The sequence below is a fragment of the Barbus barbus genome (genome assembly GCF_936440315.1).
Source record: "Barbus barbus genome assembly, chromosome: 10".
Taxonomy (NCBI): domain Eukaryota; kingdom Metazoa; phylum Chordata; class Actinopteri; order Cypriniformes; family Cyprinidae; genus Barbus; species Barbus barbus.
In genome coordinates, this window is record NC_136738.1 from 5,059,587 (window position 1) to 5,084,193 (window position 24,607).

A 24,607-nucleotide genomic window follows, 5' to 3' on the forward strand; every position below is an offset into this window, starting at 1 on the left:
AAAGAGACCCCCTGTTTTATAGTGTACAATCTCATATTTTAGCTTGTGCTGCATTTCACATTTTAGCTTGGCCTAAACTACCATATTCATGTATTAAATTACAAACATTGTCTGTCTGCCAAATGCATAAATATAACCTTAAGAATTTCTGTAAAGAAACTCACAGCACAGGAATGTTCTCAAGTCTGACATCTAGTGTTCAAAATGGGACTCACAAATTTTACTCATAATAGGCTACTTCATCTTAAAAAAAAAAAAAAAAGATCTATGTATGATCCATGCATGTTCTTCACGACTTCAATGCACATGAACGCTGAAGTCGATTTATAGTTTTGAGTCACGTGACTGGCTCGAAGGCAAGGAGAAATACATCCACAGAACTGCAGCACATATCAATTAATTTTCTGTCTGTTTAACTATATCTAACTATATAGGCCTATATATATATTTGCCAGGAAATCTAAGTTGCAACTGTAAAATACAATATTGTACAATTACGATGATACTATTCAATTTACCATATACCTTCATAAAAACATAAAAGTAAACACACTGACCCATATTCTATTAAGTGATTACTGTAAGTGAGATACCAGCTAAAAAGCATGTGCCAAATTTCCTGCATAGTGGCAGCCTTGACCACAACACACCACAGATGTCACAAACGTTTGGGGCTCATCTATCACATTCACCTTAAAGGAAAACAAATTGACATTTATTTCTCACTTTGTTAGTTTATTTATTATTTAGTTTGTTGGTTTAAGCAACAATTTATTCTGCACACATTTAGTAAAGCACATATTTTTACTAGTTAGAAAGAGGTCAGTAAACCACTGTTGCTACAGCAACTATATAGCAATAGATAGATCACCACAGAACCGCTGTTGCAAGCTGGTTGACAGATTAGAGACTTTTCAGACCCCTACGTTTGCTCTTGTGACAGTGAGAGGAAACCTTCAAAGATAATTTGCAACGTCACTCATAAGCAAAGATTGAACTAGGCCAATGTACAATATCCACACTTAACAAATAAAAACAATACAGATATAATCATAAATCATAAACTACCATTACAGAAAAAAAGTGTTATCATTAAAGAATAGCGTTGCAAAGTATTCCAACTCTAAATTTCAAAGAAAATGTTTTTTAAATAAAAAATGGAAAGAGTTGTCAGAGTTGAAGTTATGTGACCATGGTTCATTTATAGCCTATGTTTAGCTTTTAACATCTGATTGCATTTAGGCTTCGAAATTCTTAAAAGTTGTGTGCATTTGTGAAGATTATTTTGACAACCAAATGTGTAAGAATCACAGATCTTCTTTTTTTCAATGGCGATTATCCAAAAGCCATTGAAAAAAATCCTACTGGCCTTTTGTTGACAGAACCAGGGTGATGCAAACTTCCAGGTTGGCCTACAAAACCATGTCAACATCAATGTAGCACCCTATACATTTGTACAGAGGTAGTTTATTTGCTGTAGCAGCATCCTGGGGTTTTACCTCCTTGCTAATTAGGGGGTCTTTATCAGATTTTATTATCCGGCTTCCTTCTGCCCACCTGTGACCTTTTATTTCCTTGAGTTATGATTATTTTATTGATGTAGATGGGTTCAACTGCAAAACAGAGCAAATGCAAAGTACAGTATGAGTAGGTTGTAGCATGAAAAATGGTTCTGTTTTCATTTTTTACTTATTTAAATTCAATAGTATCCTTAAAAGGCAACACAGTAACTACACCAACTGTAGTGAATGACTTTGAGTTTTAGTTTTTAGAACAATCACTTTGAGTTTCAGAAGTTCCGATGGAGTCATTCAGTTTTGATTCGGTTTCTAACCCCATTTTCATAGAGTATCTTGAATTTTGAGTCATCCTTATCTGCCACTAGACAGATCATAGTTTCAGACCCAATTTCAGTCAACTTAAAATGTGTATAATTTTAGTCTATTCCTTACACAAAGCTATAGCAAGACAAAGCTATTGTTATAGCACGTGATGGTTATATGACCAAACTTCTGAATAATAGTAATTTTGGGGCATAACTACACCAGTTCACATTTACTTGCATTATATGGAAAAGAGCAGCCAGGACATTAAAATAAATATCTTTTGTGTTTCATGGAGGAAAGAAAGTTACATGGCATGAAGGTAAGTAAATAATGAATAATTTTTGATCTATATGATATATATAAAAGAGGAAACTGATCAATTACAATCATACTAACCTGAAGTGTTGCAACACTTTTTTCTACATTTGAAGATGAAAATAGTGGTTACAATTAAGAGGATTGCAAGTGCTGAGCACACAGGTAATGCAATCAAAGCAGTTTCAGTATCACTGGGCTCTACAGGGAAAGGAAAAACAATAGAGGAAATATTCAGCATTGTAGAAATGTTGTTTTTCTGAAGGTCATATTATAAGGAAACATTTTATTTTCATTATATTTAATTTTTTGTGTGGTATGAAATTGTGTGACAACAATGAAGGCTAATGGTCACTTAGAAAGATGACTCGGCTAGTCAATAAGAAATAATGCGGTGTGGTAGATACTTCATAAACACCAGAAAAACTAACCTTGTGCTCTTCCTTATTTTATAGTTATGTTACAGTGTCATTTTGACTTTGCAAAATAAAATAAAATACAACCCGAACTCCGGAAAATGTTGGGACGGTTTTTAAATTTGAATAAAATGAAAACTAAAAGACTTTCAAATCACATGAGTCAATATTTTATTCATATAAGAACATAGATAACATAACAAATGTTTAAGCTGAGAAATTTAAAAATTTTATGCACAAAATGACCTCATTTAAAATTTGATGCCTGCTACAGGTCTCAAAATAGTTGGGACGGAGGCATGTTTACCATGGTGTAGCATCTCCTCTTCTTTTCAAAACAGTTTGAAGACGTCTGGGCATCGAGGTTATGGGTTTCTGGAGTTTTGGTGTTAGAATTTGATCCCATTCTTGCCTGATATAGGTTTTCAGCTGCTGAAGAGTTTGTGGTCATCGTTGACGTATTTTTCGTTTAATGATGCGCCAAATGTTCTCTATAGGTAAAAGATCTGGACTGCAGGCAGGCCAATTCAACAAACAGCCTCTTCTACTACGAAGCCATGCTGTTTTAATAGCTGCAGTATGTGGTTTTGCATTGTTCTGCTGAAATACACGTCGTCTGGAGGGGAGCATATGTTGCTCTAAAACCTTTATATACCTCTCAGCATTCATAGTGCCTTCCAAAACATGCAAGCTGCCCATACTGTATGCACGTATATACCATCAGAGATGCTGGTTTTTGAACTGAATGCTGATAACAAGCTGGAAGGTCTCCCTCGTTCTTTAGCCCAGAGGACACGGCGTCTGTGATTTCCAACAAGAATGTCAAATTTGGACTCGTCTGACCATAGAACACTTTTCCACTTTGAAACAGTCCATTTTAAATGAGCCTTGGCTCACAGGACATGACAGCGCTTCTGGACCATGTTCACATATGGCTTCCTTTGATAGAGCTTTAGTTGGCATCTGCAGATTGTGTTTGCCAACAGTGGTTTCTGGAAGTATTCCTGGGCCCATTTAGTAATGTCAATGACAGAATCATGCCGATGAGTGATGCAGTGACGTCTGAGGGCCCGAAGACCACGGGCATCCAACAAAAGTATTTGGCCTTGTCCCTTACGCACAGAGATTTCTCCAGTTTCTCTGAAACTTTTGATGATGTTATGCACTGTAGAAGATGAGATTTGCAAAGCCTTTTGAGGAACATTGTTTTTGAAGTATTCCACAATCTTTTTACGCCTCTGTCCAACATTACTTGAGAGACACTCTGCCACTCTAAGACATCCCTTTTATGTTACAGATCTGATATAAGTTAATTAATTAGTTGCTAGATGTTCTCCCAGCTGAATCTTTTCAAAATTTATTGCTTTTCAGTCCTTTGCTGCCCCTGTGCCAACTTTTCTGAGACCTGTAGCAGGCATCAAATTTAAAATGAGCTCATTTAGTGGATAAAAGTGTAAAATTTCTCAGTTTAAACATTTGTTATGTTATCTATGTTCTATTGTGAATAAAATATTGACTCATGTGATTTGAAAGTCTTAGACTTTTTATTCAAATTTAAAAAATATCCCAACATATCCGGAATTTGGGTTGCAAAATATAATAAAATATAATAAAAAAGATATCACGCCTTTAAAACCGGCAAGGGATAGAAGTATCGCTTTTTATTACATTTTTTTTACATTTATATGTTTATTATTTAAATGTTGTTATATGCATGTGTCAATTTTATTTAATTTCTTTATTTTCTTAAATATGTGGGTATATAGTATTTATAGAGTTGTAACTTTTAGTTTTAGTTCCCTTTTCTTATTTGTAAGTCGCTTTGGACAAAAGCGTCCGCTAAATGACAAAAGTAAAGTAAGTAAGTAAAGTGTTTCGCAACTCATCCTTAATTGGGAAGTGACATAATTTGCAGTTGCGCAATACCTATGTCAAGAGCATTTCTCTTGTATGATTATGTGACTGAAAAAGACCATGTTGTTATTTGAGTAATAGAATATGTATGGTATTTAATCTAATGTCCATGTGAAATTAAATAAATGAAAAGGTACCTGATGATGTAAATGTTGTGGTGTGCATTTTGCTGTTTGGTTCAGTTGTTGAGTCTTCTGATGAGAAAACAAAAGATTAGTACCAATAAATATACAAATGCCTGACAGAATGTGTTGTTCATTTTAATACTGAATAACTTTTGCCAGAGATAATTACTCTATCCTATTGATTATCATAAGACAATCATCAGAGAAATGAAGAGAAAGGTACCATGAAGTACTTGAAGATAAATCTGCTCTATCCGCATCTTTTGATCATGGAAAATGATGGTGCAAGTGTAGTTTCCAGAGTCTTCATCTTTTACATCTTCAATGTTAAGTGTACCATTTTTCATTATTCGCATTCCAGTCCTCCTGCTGAACATTTTTAATTCCTGTTGCTTATTTAGATTTATCTTGGCCAGTAAGATTGTTTTGTCGATTGTGTGGTATTTCCATTCGATTGAATTAATGGAAGTCCCAAGTTGAAGTTCAGGGAGAGGAAACATTACAGTCCATCCCTTCAATACAACTATGTGTGCACCTTTTACAAGAGAGAGAATCAAATTCAAGAATCAATCACTTAAAGCAGAAAGTTTACAGTCGAGCCATCAGTTTCAGAACAACAACCCTTGAATATGTTTTATCTGTCTTTACTAACACATTTAACAAAGACTATGATGTTGAAGTGATTAGAGATCACTTGGATAGATTGCATCAGGATGGTGTTGATGGCTGAAGTTTGATGGCTGAACCCTGTATATTTGTGCACAAGAAATGGTTCTATCAAAATAGATTTGGCAAAACACATGCTTAACCACTTCCTTTCAAGACTTCTCACAGCTGGACAGAAATAGTCTCAGAACTGCACCGTAAAAAAAAAAAATATATATATATATAAATAAAAAAACTTTTTTGCCAAGCTTAAAAGTTTAAAGGCAACCTGCTTCAGCAGATCTTTGAGTTTTCTCAACTTCTTTTTTTAAGTTTATAAAACAAAAAGTTGAGAAATTTCATGAAAATAAGTTGAGAAAACTCAAAAAATCTCCTGAAGCTGGTGGCCAACTTTCCGCTCACATACACTCTTAAAAATGCAGGTTCCACTGAAATGCAGTTTCAATATAATCGAAGCACTATTTTTGGTTCCCAAAGAACCTGTCAGTGAACAGTTCTTAAAATAACTATTTTTGTTAGTGTAAAGAACATTTTAATAATCCGAAGAACTTTTTTTTCAATTATAAAGAACCTTTTGTGCAATAGAAAGATTGCATGGATGTTAAAGGTTCCTCATGGAAATATCAGTGCCAATAAAGAACCTTTATTTTTGAGAGTGTATGAAGCAGTGTCTCTGCAACAATGCATTAAGATTCACCATTAAAACACTGTTCTGTTCATCATAATACACTTAATACCTATGAACACTGATTACTGTCTTTCAAAAACAGCATATCTGCATACCAGCATAACATATGGTCTTAAAGATAAATGTAGCAAAGAAACTTTGAGGGCTGTCATTTGAATATTTAACAGTAACTTACCTTAAAATGAATATACATACGATTATAACTCTCACCCAAAGTCTGCTGCAAGAGACTAAAGAAGATGATGTACTGATAATTTCTCATCCCTGCTGAAATCCACCATAAGTATGTGTCTGACATCAAGGCTAAGTTGTCATATGCTTCCTGTCTTTGACTGTCTTTAGAAAAGTGTGCTTTATCAACTCTATAACTTCCTGCTGGCAGCCAGTGCTACAAAGTTTGGGTGGAATTACTGTAAACACCTCTGAGTGTTTATTTTTCCCCAGCATCAAGGTACTAGGTGTTTTGTAGGCCTACTTGAAGTGTTTTCATACTGACCCCTACAGAGCTGATGGAGGAAGTGCAGAGGAAGAGTATCACACCGCTCTGACTGAAATTAAATCTGCTCAAAAAGCCATTTTATGTTTGCTATTGCTATTAATACAAGCTAAAGGCATAAACTTATAGGCAGTTTGCAAACATAAGTCAATTGTAATTTTAAATATTATAAAGCCAGGCCGATTTCCTGTTAATAATGCAAAGAACTTTATAGTTAGAGATTAGTATCAGCATCTACCTTGTGGTCTTGAAGGAAATGCACAACTTCCTGTGCCTAAGCAGCACATCAACTGTCAGAAACCGAATATGTTTCATATCTTTGAAGATATGGGTACATTTGTTTTCACCCATTTGAAACTGAAAGGATATAACAGACACCGTATTTGTTTCCCAGGTCACAGCTATTTGCATACCTATGATGTAGAGACATACGGAAATACGGTAATACAGCAGATCTGTCACAGAAAAGCTGTCGTGGAATAGCAAATGACACACACACACACAAACACCATTTAGAATGATCTATAAGCTGTTTTCCCTGAGGGGCACAACAAAATTGCGCCACTATATCAAATTTCTCATGTTTTGCTTACTATCTTGACATTTGGTCCTCACAATGTATACACACACACATTATAAGGACAGGAGAAAGTAGAATGACCACTAATAGATGTGTGAACGCACACACATGAAAATAAGCATGTCTTCATGTCATGCACTCAAAGGCAAATGAAAACCACAAAATACAGGAAATACAAGCAGTCTCTTGTTTGACCGCTTTTCATCAAATCACTCTCTCCATCCCTCTCTTATTTCTTATTCTGTCTGACTGGTAGGTTAGAAACTCTGGGTACAGACCGCACTGTTTCAGCAGTTTGCAGTTTGTGGTTGTAGCTTCAGTATATATACCGCGGCGTATAATCTATATCGAGCTTGTTGGAACAATGGGAAGTTTTTTAAGTTGTAACCGAAGGTAGGTAATCTGAATAGTTTGATATTATGTAGGCTACTGAGACCAAGTGTAGTAGCGGTCTATTTAACTTATGTTTTTGTATTTTTTATTGGGACATAAAAAGTCTAAAATATCTACATTGCTTATTATGGCAGTGCTACAGATTACCGGCTGATTGTTCATTTTTTAAAAATGTTTCTGAAATGGAAAATATGAAACTTTATATAATTGACATTTTTTCTTTTTTTTTTATCCTCAGAAAGAAGAAACCTGAATACACTGGTAAGCAAATTCTTCAGCTGGTATATTCTGATAAAGCATGTTGCAGCTAATAGAGCGCATTAATAAGGAAGTGTCTTCTTAGATGTTTTATAGATCTCTGACAGAGAAATCAAGCATGCATTTAGTTTTATGTCACAGTTCACTTAATGCTTCTCTGTGTGCACTTCTGTATCTGACAGCTGTTTAAATTGTTTCAGTTTTGTGATGATGTAGACCTACATTTAAGGAAAGATATGATAATCATTGTATCCAGTGAATGTATGCACTGTTCAGTGACATTTACATTTATGTTTTATTGAGCAGATAATGACAATCAGAGAGAAACAGCAGCAGACACAAAGGTAAGAATACAAATCAGTCATAATATTTTATAGGAGTTTATTAGACTATTTGACTATGAAACCACTTGTTTTCTGTCTTTGCTCTCTAAATAAAGGCAGTTTGACTAAAATTAAACAGTATGCTTTAGTTTCTTGTAGCTCTTACATTTTGATGTCCAGGTTCACACTCCTGATAACATCATGTTAAAACAAGAGGGCGTTAGTTAAGATCTAATGACAGTTTCATCACAGGCATTTTTGGCTTTCAAAGTTGTTCCGTCTTTTAAAAAAACAGTTGATGCATTTGCTTGTTTTGCATTTTGGGGCTTCATGATGTCTGCTCTGAATAAGTCTCTTTAATGTAATATTCAAATGATAAACATTTAGTCCCATTGGTTTTTCCTGTTTCTCCAAATGATGCTCTCAATGAGACAGAAATAGAATCCAGGTAGGAAAGTGTGTCAAAGCAAATGACTTTGAACTTTAAGATGCTGGTAAATGCATTTAAAGGACAACTGGGTTAACCAAATAGAATTTTTCAGTGCAATCACATTCAAATTCATCAATTAACTAATACTTTAGAAAAATGTCATTTTTGAAATTACGTAGGTATAGAATAGTGTCTCATTAAAGAAGACCTCTGACCTAAAGACATAGTCATGCAGGATGTTGTTCACTTACAGTACAGAATGATTCATTCATTCTGCTTTATATGATAATTTTATAGTGTGTAAAAGAATTTGTGTATATATATATATACATATCCATATGTATGTGTATATGTATACACACACACACACACACACACACACACACACACACATAGATATATATATATATATATAAGTGCTGTCAAACGATTAATCGCATCCAAAAAAAAAATTTGTTTTCATAATAAATGTGTGCTGTGCATATTTATTATGTATATATATAAATACATAAATACATGTATATATTCAAGAAAAAATATTATGTTTATGTATTAAGTATATTTATAATATAAAATGTAAATATATAAATGTATATGCATGTAAATATTTCCTAAATATATGCTGTATATGAGTGTATCTATATATACATAATAAATATATACAGTACACACACACATTATGTAAACAAAAACTCACACACACACAATTCTGTACACTATAAAATTATAATATAAAGCACAATAGTTTACACAATTAGTTAATATACATACATACATACGTATATCACACACACACACACACACATATATATATATGACTACACTTCTTGGAAAGTTTAAATGGTTATTTTATTTTTCAAAAGCTTTTTCTGTTCAAGCATTACATTGTCATTTAGCTCAGAAATTAAAGGTGCTTTACTGTTCTGACAGTCATTTACAGTAACTGACAATGTTTTGTATGAAAGCACTTCCAAAGGAAAGTGGTTCTGACCAGCCTCCAGGGCACAATAACGCCATTTCTAATGGTCTAAAATAAAGTGAGTTTACAGATAACCAACCAATGTCTATAATTCTTATTTCTTGGTTTAAAATAATTATTTCAGACTGGTTCATTTACATAAAATTGTATATTTCATGTTTATTTCTTAAACTAATAATAAATCATATTTTTTTTCAAATAATAATAATGTGTAACAATTACAGTAAACGCTATTTTATTATTTTTATTACTTTATATATTATTTTATTATTTAGTCATTTTCATTTTAGTCATAACTTTTTTAAATCAGTTTCATAAAGACATAGATAATGCTTTTTTTTAATGAAGAGACCATTTTTATTTGTATTATTTTGTTATTTCCTGTTAGTTGTCTAATTTCTTCTTTAAGAATGAGCTCTTTTTTAAGACAGTTACATAAAAACATAGATTGATCTAACTTGAATCTGAATGGTAAAGACTGATCGCACATTAGTTAATAATTAGTTGGTAAAACTAGTTCTTAAAACGGTCTTATTAACATAGTGGCTGTGTTTACGCAAACAGCCCTGAACCTATAACCACAAGGCTATACACCACCTTGATTTCATATGCCTCATCAACATGATGAAAAAGACTATACAACAAAAACACAAAGAAATAAAGAAAGACTTTCATGCATTAAAACAATAATAAATGTTTGATTCAGTTTGTTTCTTGCCCAAAGTCTACAGTTTCTCTGACAGTGCTCCATTGTTATACACACAGTAAGCATTGTTTGCCACGATCTCGGTCACACATTAACGTAATAGATATTTAAAGTTTATATATATATATATATACGTATACACACACACACACACACACATATATATATATATATATATATATATATATATATATATCACTTAAATAGGACCTGTCTGACAAAGTGAAGTAGACCAAAATATCCTCAAAAGCTACACATCATCTTGAGATCCAAAGAAATTCAGGAACAAATGAGAAAGAAAGTAATTGAGATCTATCAGTCTGGAAAAGGTTATAAAGCCATTTCTAAAGCTTTGGCACTCCAGCGAACCACAGTGAGAGCCATTATCCACAAATGGAGAAAACATGGATCAGTGGTTAACCTTCCCAGGTGTGGCCGGCCGACCAAAATTACCCCAAGAGCGCAGCGACGACTCATCCAAGAGGTCACAAAAGACCCCACAACAACATCTAAAGAACTGCAGGCCTCACTTGCCTCAGTTAAGGTCAGTGTTCATGACTCCACCATAAGAAAGAGACTGGGCAAAAATGGCCTGCATGGCAGAGTTCCAAGACAAAAACTGCTGCTGAGCAAAAAGAACAAAGGCTTGTCTCAGTTTTGCCAGAAAATATCTTCATGATCCCCAAGACTTTTGGGAAAGTACTCTGTGGACTATATGGTGGTGGTAGTGTGGTGGTCTGGGGCTGTTTTGCTGCTTCAGGACCTGGAAGACTTGCTGTGATTAAATGGAACAATGAATTCAGCTGTCAACCAAAAAATCCTGAAGGACAATGTCCGGCCATCTGTTCGTGACCTCAAGCTGAAGCGAACTTGGGTTCTGCAGCAGGACAATGATCCAAAACACACCAGCAAATCCACCTCTGAATGGCTGAAGAAAAACAAAATGAAGACTTTGGAGTGGCCTAGTCAAAGTCCTGACCTGAATCCTATTGAGATGCTGCGGCATGACCTTAAAAAGGCGGTCCATGCTCGAAAACCCTCCAATGTGGCTGAATTACAACAATTCTGCCAAGATGAGTGGGCCAAAATTCCTCCACAGCGCTGTAACAGACTCATTGCAAGTTATCACAAACGCTTGATTGCAGTTGTTGCTGCTAAGGGTGGCCCAACCAGTTATTAGGTTTAGGGGGCAAGCACTTTTTCACACAGGCCCATATGGGTTTGGATTTTGTTTTCCCTTCATAACAAAAAAACTTCATTGAAAAACAGCATGTTGTGTTTACTTGCGTTATCTTTGATTAATATTTAAATTAGTTTGATGATCTGAAACATTAAAGTGTGACAAACATGCAAAAAAATAAAAGAACAGGAAGGGGGCCAACAATTTTTCACACCACTGTATACATATATATATATATATATATATATATATATATATATATATATGCCAATTTAAAGACTTCCTCTGCATAATTCACATATCTTGTCTCTCTGACCCCCAGACAGAAGATGTGCTCTATGCCTCCATTGACCATGGTAATGTCAGTCCAAACAGACCTGTTCGAGACAATGTGGAGGACAACGACTGTGATTATGCTGTTGTAAGGCTCCCTCAAAACACAACAGACACAGCCAAGCACAAAATCTACGAGGACAGTTCAGATGATTATGTGCTCATGGGCTGAGCGCTAAGATGCTCCTGTGGCTGAAATCTGCACATTCAGCTGGAATGGACACCTGAGATACACAAGCACAACTTTAAAGGCTTGTTAACTTGTATAGGTTGCAATGATATTCAGCTTTTCAGAATTTTTATTTATTTGTTTTTTAAATAATTCGTTTATTTCAGGTCTGTTTTTGTCACTGCATGTTTACAGCATGAAGTAAAATATGTTAAAGATTTTTCATATTTTGATGCAATTTAAGTAATTACTACCTTCATCTACATGCACAGTGAATAAAAGTGCATATTATGTCTGTTTTCTTGTATGTATGTGTGATATATAAATGGATATATAAAGGATAATAGTGATTTCTTTAATGAAAGTCAAGAGAGATTTATATTTTTCCAGTGATGAAAACTAAAACCCTAAATAATAGTAATCAGTAGGCTACAAAGTACGTCATTAAAGAAGAGTTGCATGTGTTATATTATATAATATCACAATAATCCACAAGTAACCCACACCACTCCAGTCTATCAGTCTTGTGAAGCGAAAAGCTGTGTTTGTAATAAAAAAACACATAAAGATGTTTTTAACTTAAACCATCACTTCTGGCTAAAATAAAAGCCCTCTATCCATAATATTACCTTCTCCAGTAAAAAAAACAAAAGAGTTGCATCTCCTGAATCAGAAGCAAAATATGCACAGAAATATTTCTTACAACCAAAATCAGTACAAGACAGTTGTAAACAAATATGTGAGTGGATTTTTGTTATTATGGATGATGGACTCATATTTTAACCAGAAGCAATTGGTTTAAAGTTAAAACACCTTGATGGATTTGTTCGTTTTTTGGGTTTTTTTTACATGCAGCTTTTCAATTCATAAGATGTTGATTGATGAACTGGAGTCGATCAATGTTTTTATCAGCTATTTCATCTCTCATTCTGAGAACAACTATTCATATGGTGTTTCAATGAGATTATGCTACCTAAAAACAACCCCTAGATGGAGCAATATGCTTTTCATGTTGAATGCTATGATGGCAGAAGTTGAGAACAAAGGTACAAAGCTTTAAGATCTAAATTTGTATTGAATGAAAATTCACATTGTCATAGTTCTTGGGGAATCCCACAGCCAAATCAAAACCCCAAAAAGAGAAATCGATGACATCCCACCAGTTTCAGTTTCTGCAGGAGTATCTGTGATATCTGAGGGCGTACCTGATCTTTCCTTTCCAGTGACAAGAATTCAGCTACCCCTAAGTTTCCACATCGTTCCCCTAAACACTGAATCACACTGAAAGAAGGGGACCATGTGAGATTTCATCTCAGGAGGGCAGATGACTAAGATTCAAAGGGTCTGTATCTCCACTGCTTGGCCACAAATCTTACAGTTATTATAAAAAAAAAAACAACGAGGAGGAGGCATCTGTTTGAAGCAGGTACAAGTCACATACTGTACTGCTTATTTAACACTGACCATTTGAGAAGAACCTGTTTGTACAGATACAATCAACACAAACACACTACTGATACGTGAGGAGGCTGAGAGAGTAGCTCACTTAACCCTCTGCTACTGTGAAGTCATTTTGGACTGAAAAAAAAAAAAGACCCCCCACACACACACACACGCAAAACCTCACTTATGTTATTGGCACTCAAAACTGACTGGAGACCATGATTATAGAGTAATTTATGAAATTAATATACTACTGTATATTTAAATTCAATAATGTTTTTCTTTAATATTTGGTGTTTTGAGGGGATTTCATCCTAAACGAACAATACCAGAGGGTTAAAAAGAGTTTAGCTATTAAACTCAAAGACACACAATACTGAAAAGTATACAATAATAAAGTTTATTTACATACTTTTAATTATGTGCAATGTAAAATAGGTTCTCTACATTTGGCCTGGTTAGTATTTATCAAGGAAAACATTGTTTGCGTCTGATTTTTGATTCTTTTAACATTCTGATATAAATAATTATGTACAAATTTGAATAGTTCCGATGATTAATATCTAACCCAGGCTCGTTTTCTACAAATCGACATATTAGTGATATCACTGATGCTGAAGTTGTCCCAGTTATTCCTCATCACATACTAAGAGAAATGTTCCTTTGTCATCACCTTTCATCTTTTGAGTCAGTGTGACTTTTGCTCCTCATTCAGGCGCTTTTTGCTTCGGGGATGCTCTCTTGAGATGACTATTTTTCCACTAGTATTGTTTTTCATATGTAATTTTGACCACAGACATATCTTTGGCCTCAGCTCTCTGCTGGTATCCTGTTTCATCATAAAAAGCGAGTGTCTTTCAGGCGTTGAAGAGTTCAGCTGAAGAGTTGTAGATGGAGTTGACTCTCTGTATGTAACTGGCATAGGGTTCCACCTCTTCAACATCAGCGGGCTTCATACACACAGACGTATGCTTCAGTGAACACAAAACACTTTTACAATAGATGCACACTGTATCATTGAAAATTACACCATATATAGTGAATAATGGAGTTTGGTGTAGTATAAAAAAAACAGAGTTTGATAGAGATTTCTTACCTGGGGTGGTTTGTCTTCAGCTGGTGTTGAGATTTTAGATTTGCAGCAAAGCATCTTCAGTGGACTACAAAGACAATGCAAAGACGAACAGATATCGATAAGATATTTCTCACTTAAATAGTCATAATAGTATACAAAATAATTCCGTTTAACAGCGGTGAATCAAAGCAGAACATCCCACCTTAAGTCGGTAAGCTTTCTGCGGAGTATGCATACCACGGCCAGAGATACAAGAATAAAACTAACAGAACCAACTGATATGGCAATAATTTTCTGATTGTTTTTCAAAGAGGATGGAGCTGAAAAGAGAGAGGATTTGTTTACTTTGTAATATAATACATTTAACAATGCAATAAAATATATTAGTTAAAAAGGATATGAAGAACGTCTGTAATATTGTCAAAACCAATCCTCTTTTAATACAAACCACTGTACTAAATGTGTGATGTACGTGAGATATCTGATTGTGCTGTTCGTTAAACACCATTTTTAGTTAAAGTTTGCTGCATATACATAAGTGTGTTTTGACTTCTGATAAAACTTTTTAGGGGGGAACTGTTGGCCATTTTTGTGTAAAAATTTGTATAAATCATAAATAATGCACATAAGAAATAGGAAGAGGTTTATCATTATCTCTCTCTTTAGTTTAGATCATCAGTTGCATAAATTGCAATCAAATGCAGTAATTAATATTTTTATGTTGTATTTTCATAGTATAAGACCCAGGTGGAAGAGCGTAAAATCTATAAATAAAATGTATTAGAAAAGCAGCAAAAGTAAATAACAATATTATGGTTTAAAAAATAAAAATAATAAAAAAGGAGAGTCTTATCTAGGAAGTCTATTTTTTTTAAATCAGCCCCTATAGAACATAAAAGTGCCTGTAGCTGAATAAACAGCCAAAACAGAATGTACTTCTGATCCACTTATGATATCAATTCTCAATATCTTTTCATATACAGTGCACTCACTTTGTTCAAGATGAAGTGTGCTCTTGTGCTGAACAGAGCCGGACTCTGAGGTATATGTGGCCACACAGGTGAGCTCACTGATGGTGATATTATCTGGCAGATATACTCGATTCTCCACCGTATTCTGGACAGAGCTGATATTGAAGGAAAAGTTCAAGGCAGGTTCCCAATGAAGAGTGGGTGCTGTCTTTTTATATGTGGCATTACAGACAGCAATCTTTTGACTGTTTTCACTGACCAGCTGGGTGGAAAGTTGGGCAACTAAAAAAAAAAAAAAACATTATTTGAATTTATCAGTATAATATCATTATAATACAGTATGATATGGTTTCATTCTTAGCTCTAAGTACTGTGTGTGCGTGCGTGCATGCGTGTGTGTGTGTGTGTGTGTGTGTGTGCGCAATTAATTGAGATATAACACTGAGAGACATGACTAGTCTATAACTGAATGAAAGTAACATCAGTTCGTGTAGTTATACTTAACTCGTGATTTAAACTACAAACATTTTCACAGTTTTTGTAATAGTTTTACAATAAATTTTGTTTGTACTCACCGCTTACAGACACATTTACAGCATAGCTTCCTGCTTTATATGATACATCACAAGAATAAAATCCTTCATCTTCTATTGAAATCTTGGGAATGACTAAAGAAACTCCATCTGAGGTGTTGTATAGCCTCTTTCCATCATTACATGTGCCGTCCCGCTTGGGTGACAAACCAAGCCAACATTTTCTGCCTTGGAGGCTGATGTTCCAGACGATATAAATTAATTCACTCCATTTGATATCAGTGGCATTGCCACACTGTAAAGTCGCATTATTGCCTGGAATAAAGGTCTGCTCTTTGAAAACTGCAGAAAAAAACAAAATTGTATTTTTGTACAAAATAGAATAAATATTGAAGTTTATTTAAGCTAAAACTAACTCAAACTAAAAGAATATGTAAACTGCTTTTTGTTTTTTGCATTTGACACGTTGAGGTAAATTATTAACACATAATTCAAAAACAATAAAATGTGGCTGTTATAATAATAGGTGTGAAACATTTTGTCTTTGTTTTTTCTTTATACACTAAACGTATCGCTCCCTGTCATGCCAGACTAGTTTTATCCTTTCGTGTGTCATTTCCTTCTTTAACCCTAAAATAGTTTCAACATACACAGCAGCTCTATTCTGACAACAGATGTAGCACAGCTGGCATTTTCCATCAGTACAGTTCACTAAATAATGTTAATGTTATTTTGGTAACACTGTACAATAAAGTTAATTAGTTTATGTTAAATAATGCATTAACTAATATAATTGTTACAGTATTCATTAATCTTTGTTAATATGAATTAATAAATGTACATTGTTAGTTCATGTTAGCTCAGGTCCATTAATTAATATTAGATTTTAATCTTGTACGGTATTAGTAAATGTTGAAATTAATATGAACTGAGATATTTTCATATACTGAGATATTTTAAGTATTTTTTATATTGTCAGTTCATGTTAAAAATAATTGAGTTAACCTTTTTTGGGTAACCATATTAGATGGGGTATTATCTCCATTAGATTTGAAAAAATCTAATGTAATATGGTGATTTTATAAAAAATTATGGCAATTAATTTTTTCTCAAGGTCAAGTACTTGCTTTCACTGACCATTGGTTGAAAATGGATTTAATCATTTCTGTTCTTATTTTGTACCCTATTCATAAAAATAGCAGTTAATAAATAAATAAATGTTGTCTGACCTGTCAGTTGATTAATCACATCTTTATTCTGATGTGAGGCAGTGTCTTGATTTCCTAGAACAATTAGTGGCACAGCGTGTTAGTAACAGGTTAATGTGAGGCTCAGCACAATGAAACACAATCATTCACTCGAGTGAGATTTCCAGTTCATTTCCATTACGCAAAAGTGAGTGTGAGATATTAAAGTTCCAGTAGTAGCTTCTGTTACATGTATTTGTTACATTTCTTGTCAATGTTAGTCAGAGGTGTACAATATGGCCCAATTTATCTTTAGATAAAGATTTATTTTCATTACTGTAGCACAAGATGAATACACCCTGATTCTTCAGAAGATGGAGTTTGAACACCTGACCTAAATCAACAGCTTCCATACCACACCACCTACCACCTTAAACAGCATTATTGTCAACAGTCACAACACAAATGCCATTTAGTTCCATGCCAACTGCTCTTGTTCTAGATTTGACAGAAGAATCTGTCAGCCTCAAAAACCTCAGCAACTCATCTCCCCCTAAGAATCCCCCCCCAGAGAGGAAGAGCGCTTCGTCATGGCATGTCCTCTCAAAATAGTAACAAACACCGACAGAAACAAACACAAAACCATCACATGCACGTGAGAGAACAGATTTCTCATCCACCATAAATATCCTTGCAGTGGAAAAGTATAAAAATAGATTTTCCCCACATGAGCGACAGTTATAGGCCATAAAGATTTACTTGACACTTTCAATATAACTGTATTAACTGACAGGTTTAAACAATGCCAAGATTTTAACCATAAAGCAAATACCCCAAAAAAGTACTTTTTAGGCATTTTAGGACACTTGCAAATTTATGAAATTCCATTAGAAATAGACAATAGACAAAAAGTATCGACACCAGACAAATATGACGTTAACTCAGAAGGCCAAATCATCCACGTACAAAGAGTAGTACAAAAGACTATCTTAAAGAGTACTAATGAGAATACAATATTAAAAATTATGTAAACTCACCTCTTGTCTGACTTCTTGCTATAAAGATACTTAGGAGTACAATCGCCGTCAAAGTCCAACTATTCGCCATCACTACAAATCTTCGGTCAGACTTCTCTTCTCTGACCTTTAAATGTCGTTTATCTCTATACTCACAGGTTATGCGCACTTCAATGCACTTGAAGTAAAAGTAGTATTTTCAAAAACAATTCTAAAAATGTCATGTATTCTTTTTCCGTACTATCAATTTAGATTTAGACCGACTTCATCCAAGTCTTGAGGATAAAGTTAAAGCATGCTGATTTGTGGAGTTTCAAATGTTTTTCACATCTGCTTATCTCTCTATCAAACTTCACTCATTCTCTTTCACTTGTCTGAGCTCTCCTCCTTTTGTTTCCTTCAGCAGCGTGACGCTGTTGTACACTCCTCCATTTTTTTAGAATTTCATATCTTCTCCCACATGAAAATGCTGACTTCCTGTCTTGGTAACCACGGCTGTCATGTGAGAGCGCTTTCTTAGTGCAAGACGATTGCAACTTGACAGTGTGTGATGTGTTGGTGGCGATATTTATTGGTTAATTTTTGTTGTTTTATTTAGATGGTAGAATGATGAAACTAATGTGACAATTATCTATTATCTTACACAGCTACAGATTAAGAAATATATAACCAAATAACTATGTGGTACGTATATGTAATACTGATCTGAGTTTAAATTAAATTATTGTCATAATGTCACCCTCACTATGCCAATCGACAGACCAAAATTTCCAATAACAGCAATGATCATCTGTGTATGCAGAATTTTTGGAACCAGTTTGAACTTTTGGAATTGTATATTTGTGATCACCAGACTAGTTGTGAACTGTATTCTCAAAAAACAAACAAAAAATAAAAAATCAATATCTCGCCACTAAATCATTAATATTTAAACACTATGTAAGTTACTAGCTACATATGGCAGTTATGAATTATTATATCTAGAATAGCTATTTTATAATTATAATTATTAAACAATTATTTACATGAATTAGCCATAAAAAACCTAGTGATCGTTCATTTTGTTTGGATATGCATACATTCGTTATTCATTCGTGGTGATTAAGTTGAGGCCAACGGCTGTTTCATTACCATTTTTGTACGACTCACGCAGTAGGGGGGCGAAATGTGACAAATGTCGGAGAAAGCGCTTTAGGTTATCTTCCAGATTCCATTAAAAAAAAATAGCCAATTTCCACAAAGAAAAAAAAAACTGTTTAGCAATGACAGTTTGAAAATGGGTGGGAATTTGTGTGTTGGTCACCATTTCTTGTTCTTTTTGAGCCATCCAAGGTTTATGTTTATGATAAAATGAGTATAGAAGCCCTACAAGGCCATTTTTATAACTATCTGTAGTTAAGCGTTTGAGATGTGTTAATTTGTGTTCAAATAAAAGAGCGAGAACATTGAGTGATGCAAGAGACATTCAAATAGTGCTGGTGTGTTGCAATGGTCAACACTGAAATATCCAGTATTTGCACACAACTTTTTGGATTTTTCAATAAAATCTAAATCCAGTATTCCAGAGACCAGAGATGTATGTGATAAATCAAGAAAAACAATCAGAAAGCTAATGGAAGGGTATTAAAGTCATAGTTCACAAAAAAAGTATTGTGTCATCATCTACTCACCCCCATGTTGCTCCAAACCCGTTTTATTGTGTGGAACACAACAGCAGATATTTTGGCTGTTTACGCCCATACAATTAAAGTCAATAGGGTCGAAAACAACATTGGAATGAAGAGGACATATATATTGCCCCCCCCCCCCCCCCCCCCCCCCACTGAAAATATAAATATATTTTTTATTTAACATACAATCGAGTAAATAAATACGGAACTTTACTCATTTCAGTATTTTTCATATTTAAGTCGGCTGAATTTTTCCAAGTTTAGTTGTACAGTTATGTAAGTGAATTTCAGTTGCTGGACAATTGTTTGCATGATAAATGGCTTATGAAAAATTGCACAGTCAGTTCATTCTTGTGCAGATGTTGTGCATAGTTCAGACAGATGCAGTCACACAGGATGTGGTTAGCATGCCCCCTTCCAATCACATATAGATATTAGCCGTTGTCAGATCAAATGTGTGTTGGTGTGGTGAGATGTCTGATGAAGCGCTACAGATCAGAAAGAGCACATATTCTTTGCAATCTGCAATGCAATCAGAAATTACCTATTTCTGCTGACATATAATAAAACCTTCATTATCACCACCTTCTCCTCACACAAACACCCAGCAGTTCTTGACAGTTCTTTGTTTACCTCTCTGCTGACTTTACTGCATTAACTTGAAAAAGAGCTTGAACCAAAACACTTGAAGATCTTGTGAGGCCAGCATGCACTATATGCTTACACAATGAAAAAATCCACTTATTATTAGTGGGGCTATTATTAGTTTGAGAATGAGTTGGCAGCAGCTGGCTGAGGAAGTTCAAATGGGAATCATTTTAAAGGAAAATAATGTGAGACCAATAGGCCTTTATGCACTTTACTGTGGTTTTCCTCATCTCAGACCTAAATGAACAACTGTGGTCTTCTAGGGTCTTCTATGTGTCAGTGTGGTGGTTTTTAGTTTGAGCTTGGTTTTGATTGCCACATAAGATACGATGGAATATTATATGTTTAATCAAAACAATCTCAATTTTGGAGATGTATTAGGTTGTACTGAGAATACTTAAAAAATTTTTTTAAAAAAAATATTTTGTCTGACTGCCATAATACCGTACGAGGGGGAGCAACTCACATCTGCACAGTCTGAGGAACTTTCCCAGAAATCACCTGTGCTAAAGTGGGCCAGAGGAAAAATGTATTGCTCAGAGGCTGATCTCTCATAGTTCACATTTATATTTAAATACCCTAGTCCGAAGCTTCCAAATGGGGGTTTTCACAGTGATTCGACAGAAGAACCATTTTAGGTTCCCCAAATAACCTATTAATGATCAGTTACTAAAAGAACCGTTTCTTAAGACTTTTGGCACTGTTTCTTCATCAGGGCCATAGGGTGGCACACCACCAAGTGTGAAAGGGAGGGATTTTTTTCTATCACATTTAACCACAGTGTTACATTTTGATGGATGACAATTGTAACGGAGGTAAAGACGATTATAGTGACATACAGGAGTCACACATTATTAGATATGCTCGAGTCCTATATTATTAGTGTAATTATTTGCACTCTCTGATAGCTCTTTGCACAAGCACATTTCAGAATGGTTGCATGTCTGGCCAGTGTTTTATAGACACTCACTCTGAGAGGAACTGTTCACTGATCATGTTGAGCTTCAGATCACCACATTCGACAAATTCACAATGTTTGTATTTGCTTTTTTAATTTGTGTTTTGCTGTGTTTAATAATTCTGAATGGATCCGTATGTATTTATATACAGTCAGGCAACTATGTGTGGTCCTGTTTGGTATTGCAGCTTGACTTGTAGTTATAGAAAATTATCTAAACAAATGTGATATTCTTTTTTTCCACGGGTTAAACACGCTAAAGACCCCAAAAAAGGGTAAAAAAATATAAAAAATCAGAAAAATCACTGAAAAAAACATTATTGGGCTAGCTTGAGAATGTTTGTTTTTAAATTCCTTGTTATTATTATTATTACTATTTTTTTCCCCCTAATTTTTATTGTTGTGATTATAATAATTATTTTTTAATGACTATTTTACTTCCTTTCATGTAAAGCACTTTGAATTACCACTGTGTATGAAATGTGCTATATAAATAAACTTGCCTTACCTTGCATAGTTTTGGATAGCAATTGGGCTGTTTTTTTGACAACCCTGTCCCAGTCAAAGACACTCATGCAGGAGAAATGTTAATTTGTGCGAAGTGCAGAGGGAATATTATTTAAAGGTTTTCTGTTTCAGGTATGGTAAAGTATGTTCATCGAGTTACACTTTTTAATGTTGCTTCTTATATAATCAAACTCCCGTTTTGACACAAACTAAGTACTCTACTGAGAGATAAGCTGATGTATGTGTGAAAATAAATAAATAAAATGAAAAATAACAGTGCATGAGAACAGTTCCAGTATCTAGTCTGATTTGTACAGAAAAGGCATTTGAAGCAAAAGCAGAATGGTCTGACTTTAGCTCTGTGAAATTATGCTACATAGCGTAAAACTAAAATCAGACAGACTGATTGAGAATGCAATTTCACTATCTGACAGCAGGTGGCGCTTATGGACCAGCAGCGATATATCGTTTTCTTGGTTCCTGCTGAAAGCAAAGCAGCGCTGCACTTATAAACGCTACTTCAATATGCATTATACAGAGGCAAGATAAAAAGAAAATGCCACCTAAACTTTTATGAAGAAAGTCAGTTCCCCTCAGAGATACATTCACATAAACCCCCACCCCCAAATGTATGGCGATTTGTTTAAAATCTTTAAATTTCATCATCATCATGTGAAGTCAAGTCAAGTCACCTTTATTTATATAGCACTTTTAACAATACAGATTGTGTCAAAGCACTTAACAGTATCAAATTTGAGGATAGAGTGTCAGTTATGTATAATAATAAGATTAAACACTCAATTTTCAGTTAAAGGCATTTCATTATTGAATTCAGTGATGTCATTGTCTAGCTCAGTTTAGTTTAAATAGTATCTGTGACATCAAATTGACAATAATCGCTAGAAATCAAGTGTCCCTAACTGAGCAAGCCAGAGGCGACAGCGGCAAGGAACCAAAACTCCATCTGTGACAGAATGGAAAAAAAAAACCTTGGGAGAAACCAGGCTCAGTCGGGGGGCCAGTCTCTGATTTATCATCATCATCATCATCATCATCATTTTTTCAACCAGCTCAGGGAGCATTGTTACGTCCCTATAGCGTGGTAATATATGTACAGGTGCTAACAACAGCCTTCAGCTGTTCTAAATGAACTGTAAACCATAGCTTCTTGGGGAGGATTGCTTTATATAAAACCAAAATGTTCAGCCCTTGATTCTGATTGGTTCAGCAGTGGCTCAGGAATTCTGATGTAATGAGCTCAAAGGTGTATGTTTATAGAGTGCTCATCCGATCAGACTCAATGACAGGAACTATCTAATTTATAAGAAATGATACACACTTGTGATTTAGAAGCAGGGTTATGAAACCTGCTCCGAAGCCAGGCTAGAACCGTATTTGCAATGTTAACCCTGCATTATAGTTCCCAATGTGTACAGTCTGCAAAAATAAAAGAATGCAAAAGTCATGCAAACAGGTCGTGCTGCATTCGTCCAATCAATGACACTCTCACTGCAAATATCCAAATAAGAATGTTAACCCGGGGTTTAAGAAAGTACAGTGTGAAACGTCAATTTATGAATAACCAGGATTGTTAACCCCAGGTCAATCATGAACATTGTGAAACAAGAAGATAGATAACACTGGATTCTGTTTTTCAGCGTTTTAGAATTTCAAGTGATGAAAGTGTGAAGAACATTTAAATAATCTGAAATAGCTTTTTCCTCTATCTTTTGTCAAATAAATTTTAAATTCTTCATAGAATCACAGAGGCCAATAAAGAACCACTGTATCAACTTACAGTTTTATAATGAATAGTAAATGAACATGAAATTAATATGGATAGCAGCTATGATCATTTAGCCATGGAAGAATTTGATGAGAATTTGTAGTTTTTGACTTTTGAATGCAGACTTTGATATTTTGTACAGTAATTTTTGGAAACATGGCAAATATTCCGAAGTTTGAATTCTCAAACGTGAGGCATTGATATGCTTTATTATATTTTTATGTAATGTGTTGAATAAATAAATGTTTGTTGGTAACTGCTGTATTTCTCTAAAAAAACACACCCACACAAATACATTTAATGTGTGCAAACCTAAGAATGCAAGCCACAAACAAACAATCCACTAAAATGTTACTGTGAAGTCGGTGTCATTTACGGCAAATCAGATCATCTGCGGTGAAATGCAGTGTAATGGAGGAGCAAGAGGTACTTTCGGTTGTGCGAATGTGTGAGCATGTATCTCACCACCTCTCTGCGTCTCTGCTTATCACGAGAACTGAAAATTGCCTCCATTAGAGTTAACACATCTCTACCACCAGTGGTTGGAAGCAGTTGGAGGCTAACCTAACCACATGCTGTTAAAAAAACGACCACACGTTTATTGTTCTCATACCAGAGATTATTCTGAAATTGTCTCATAATAATAATAAGTCATTGAGTTCACTATGTTTGAGGATGTGTTATAAAATTGAGGGTGTTCCCATAAAAACACAAAGTAGATCAATGGTGTGAATCTCATCTATGGATATTATATACTATAGTATTAATACTACATACTATAGTATTATAAGAGATATCAACAATGTAACAAACTGTACTCCGCTATAAACATTTTAACCTTCTAACACATTACTATTACAGTGAACAGAAGGTTCAAGTCTCCTGAACTACATGACAAACAACCTAAAGGTTTCCTCTGAATCAAGATATATAGCCTATAAATGTTAGCAACTTCAGTATGATTCCGACAGCATGATTTAAGACTCATATGCAGAAAGTTTAACTTCATCACATTG

General features: G+C 34.5%; 2 protein-coding genes across 7 annotated transcripts; both read right to left on the bottom strand.

The window, feature by feature from the left end:
• Positions 1 to 721: 721 nt before the first annotated feature.
• LOC306875875 (uncharacterized protein) lies at positions 722 to 6,805 on the bottom strand. Of its 2 annotated transcripts, none has more exons than XM_079426629.1 (5): positions 6,685 to 6,805; positions 4,820 to 5,131; positions 4,609 to 4,665; positions 2,223 to 2,342; positions 722 to 1,613 (listed from the first exon to the last, which is right to left on the bottom strand). In XM_079426629.1, exons 1-5 carry the CDS (start codon positions 6,731 to 6,733, stop codon positions 1,525 to 1,527), a joined length of 627 nt encoding a protein of 208 aa, XP_079282755.1. In that variant the 5' UTR covers positions 6,734 to 6,805; the 3' UTR covers positions 722 to 1,524. The 2 variants fall into 2 exon arrangements, with proteins under 2 accessions (XP_079282755.1, XP_079282754.1); XM_079426628.1 differs by lacking the exon at positions 6,685 to 6,805 and adding an exon at positions 6,161 to 6,374.
• Positions 6,806 to 13,508: 6,703 nt separating this feature from the next.
• LOC306875876 (uncharacterized protein) lies at positions 13,509 to 18,480 on the bottom strand. 5 transcript variants are annotated; one of them, XM_079426630.1, is made up of 7 exons: positions 18,044 to 18,480; positions 17,049 to 17,102; positions 15,862 to 16,161; positions 15,308 to 15,568; positions 14,518 to 14,635; positions 14,337 to 14,400; positions 13,619 to 14,211 (listed from the first exon to the last, which is right to left on the bottom strand). In XM_079426630.1, exons 1-7 carry the CDS (start codon positions 18,111 to 18,113, stop codon positions 14,098 to 14,100), a joined length of 981 nt encoding a protein of 326 aa, XP_079282756.1. In that variant the 5' UTR covers positions 18,114 to 18,480; the 3' UTR covers positions 13,619 to 14,097. The 5 variants fall into 5 exon arrangements, with proteins under 5 accessions (XP_079282759.1, XP_079282756.1, XP_079282757.1 ...); XM_079426631.1 differs by having other exon boundaries at positions 13,619 to 14,190; positions 18,044 to 18,444; XM_079426632.1 differs by having other exon boundaries at positions 15,862 to 16,134; positions 18,044 to 18,387.
• Between the last annotated feature and the right edge of the window lie 6,127 nt (positions 18,481 to 24,607).

Bases quoted from the DNA above. Each gene is read 5' to 3' on its own strand.
- LOC306875876 (XM_079426630.1), bottom strand. From the start codon at position 18,113: ATGGCGAATAGTTGGACTTTGACGGCGATTGTACTCCTAAGTATCTTT. The intron at 17,103-18,043 runs GTGAGTTTACAT...TAATTGTTCTAG, and splicing joins AGCAAGAAGTCAGACAAGAG to GAAATCAAGACACTGCCTCA. The intron at 16,162-17,048 runs GTCAGACAACAT...TTTTTTCTGCAG, and splicing joins TGTGATTAATCAACTGACAG to TTTTCAAAGAGCAGACCTTT.
- LOC306875875 (XM_079426628.1), bottom strand. From the start codon at position 6,248: ATGTCAGACACATACTTATGGTGGATTTCAGCAGGGATGAGAAATTAT. The intron at 4,666-4,819 runs GTACCTTTCTCT...TTTTCTCATCAG, and splicing joins TTATCTTCAAGTACTTCATG to AAGACTCAACAACTGAACCA. The intron at 1,614-2,222 runs GTTAGTATGATT...TCTGTTTTGCAG, and splicing joins AAAGTGTTGCAACACTTCAG to TTGAACCCATCTACATCAAT.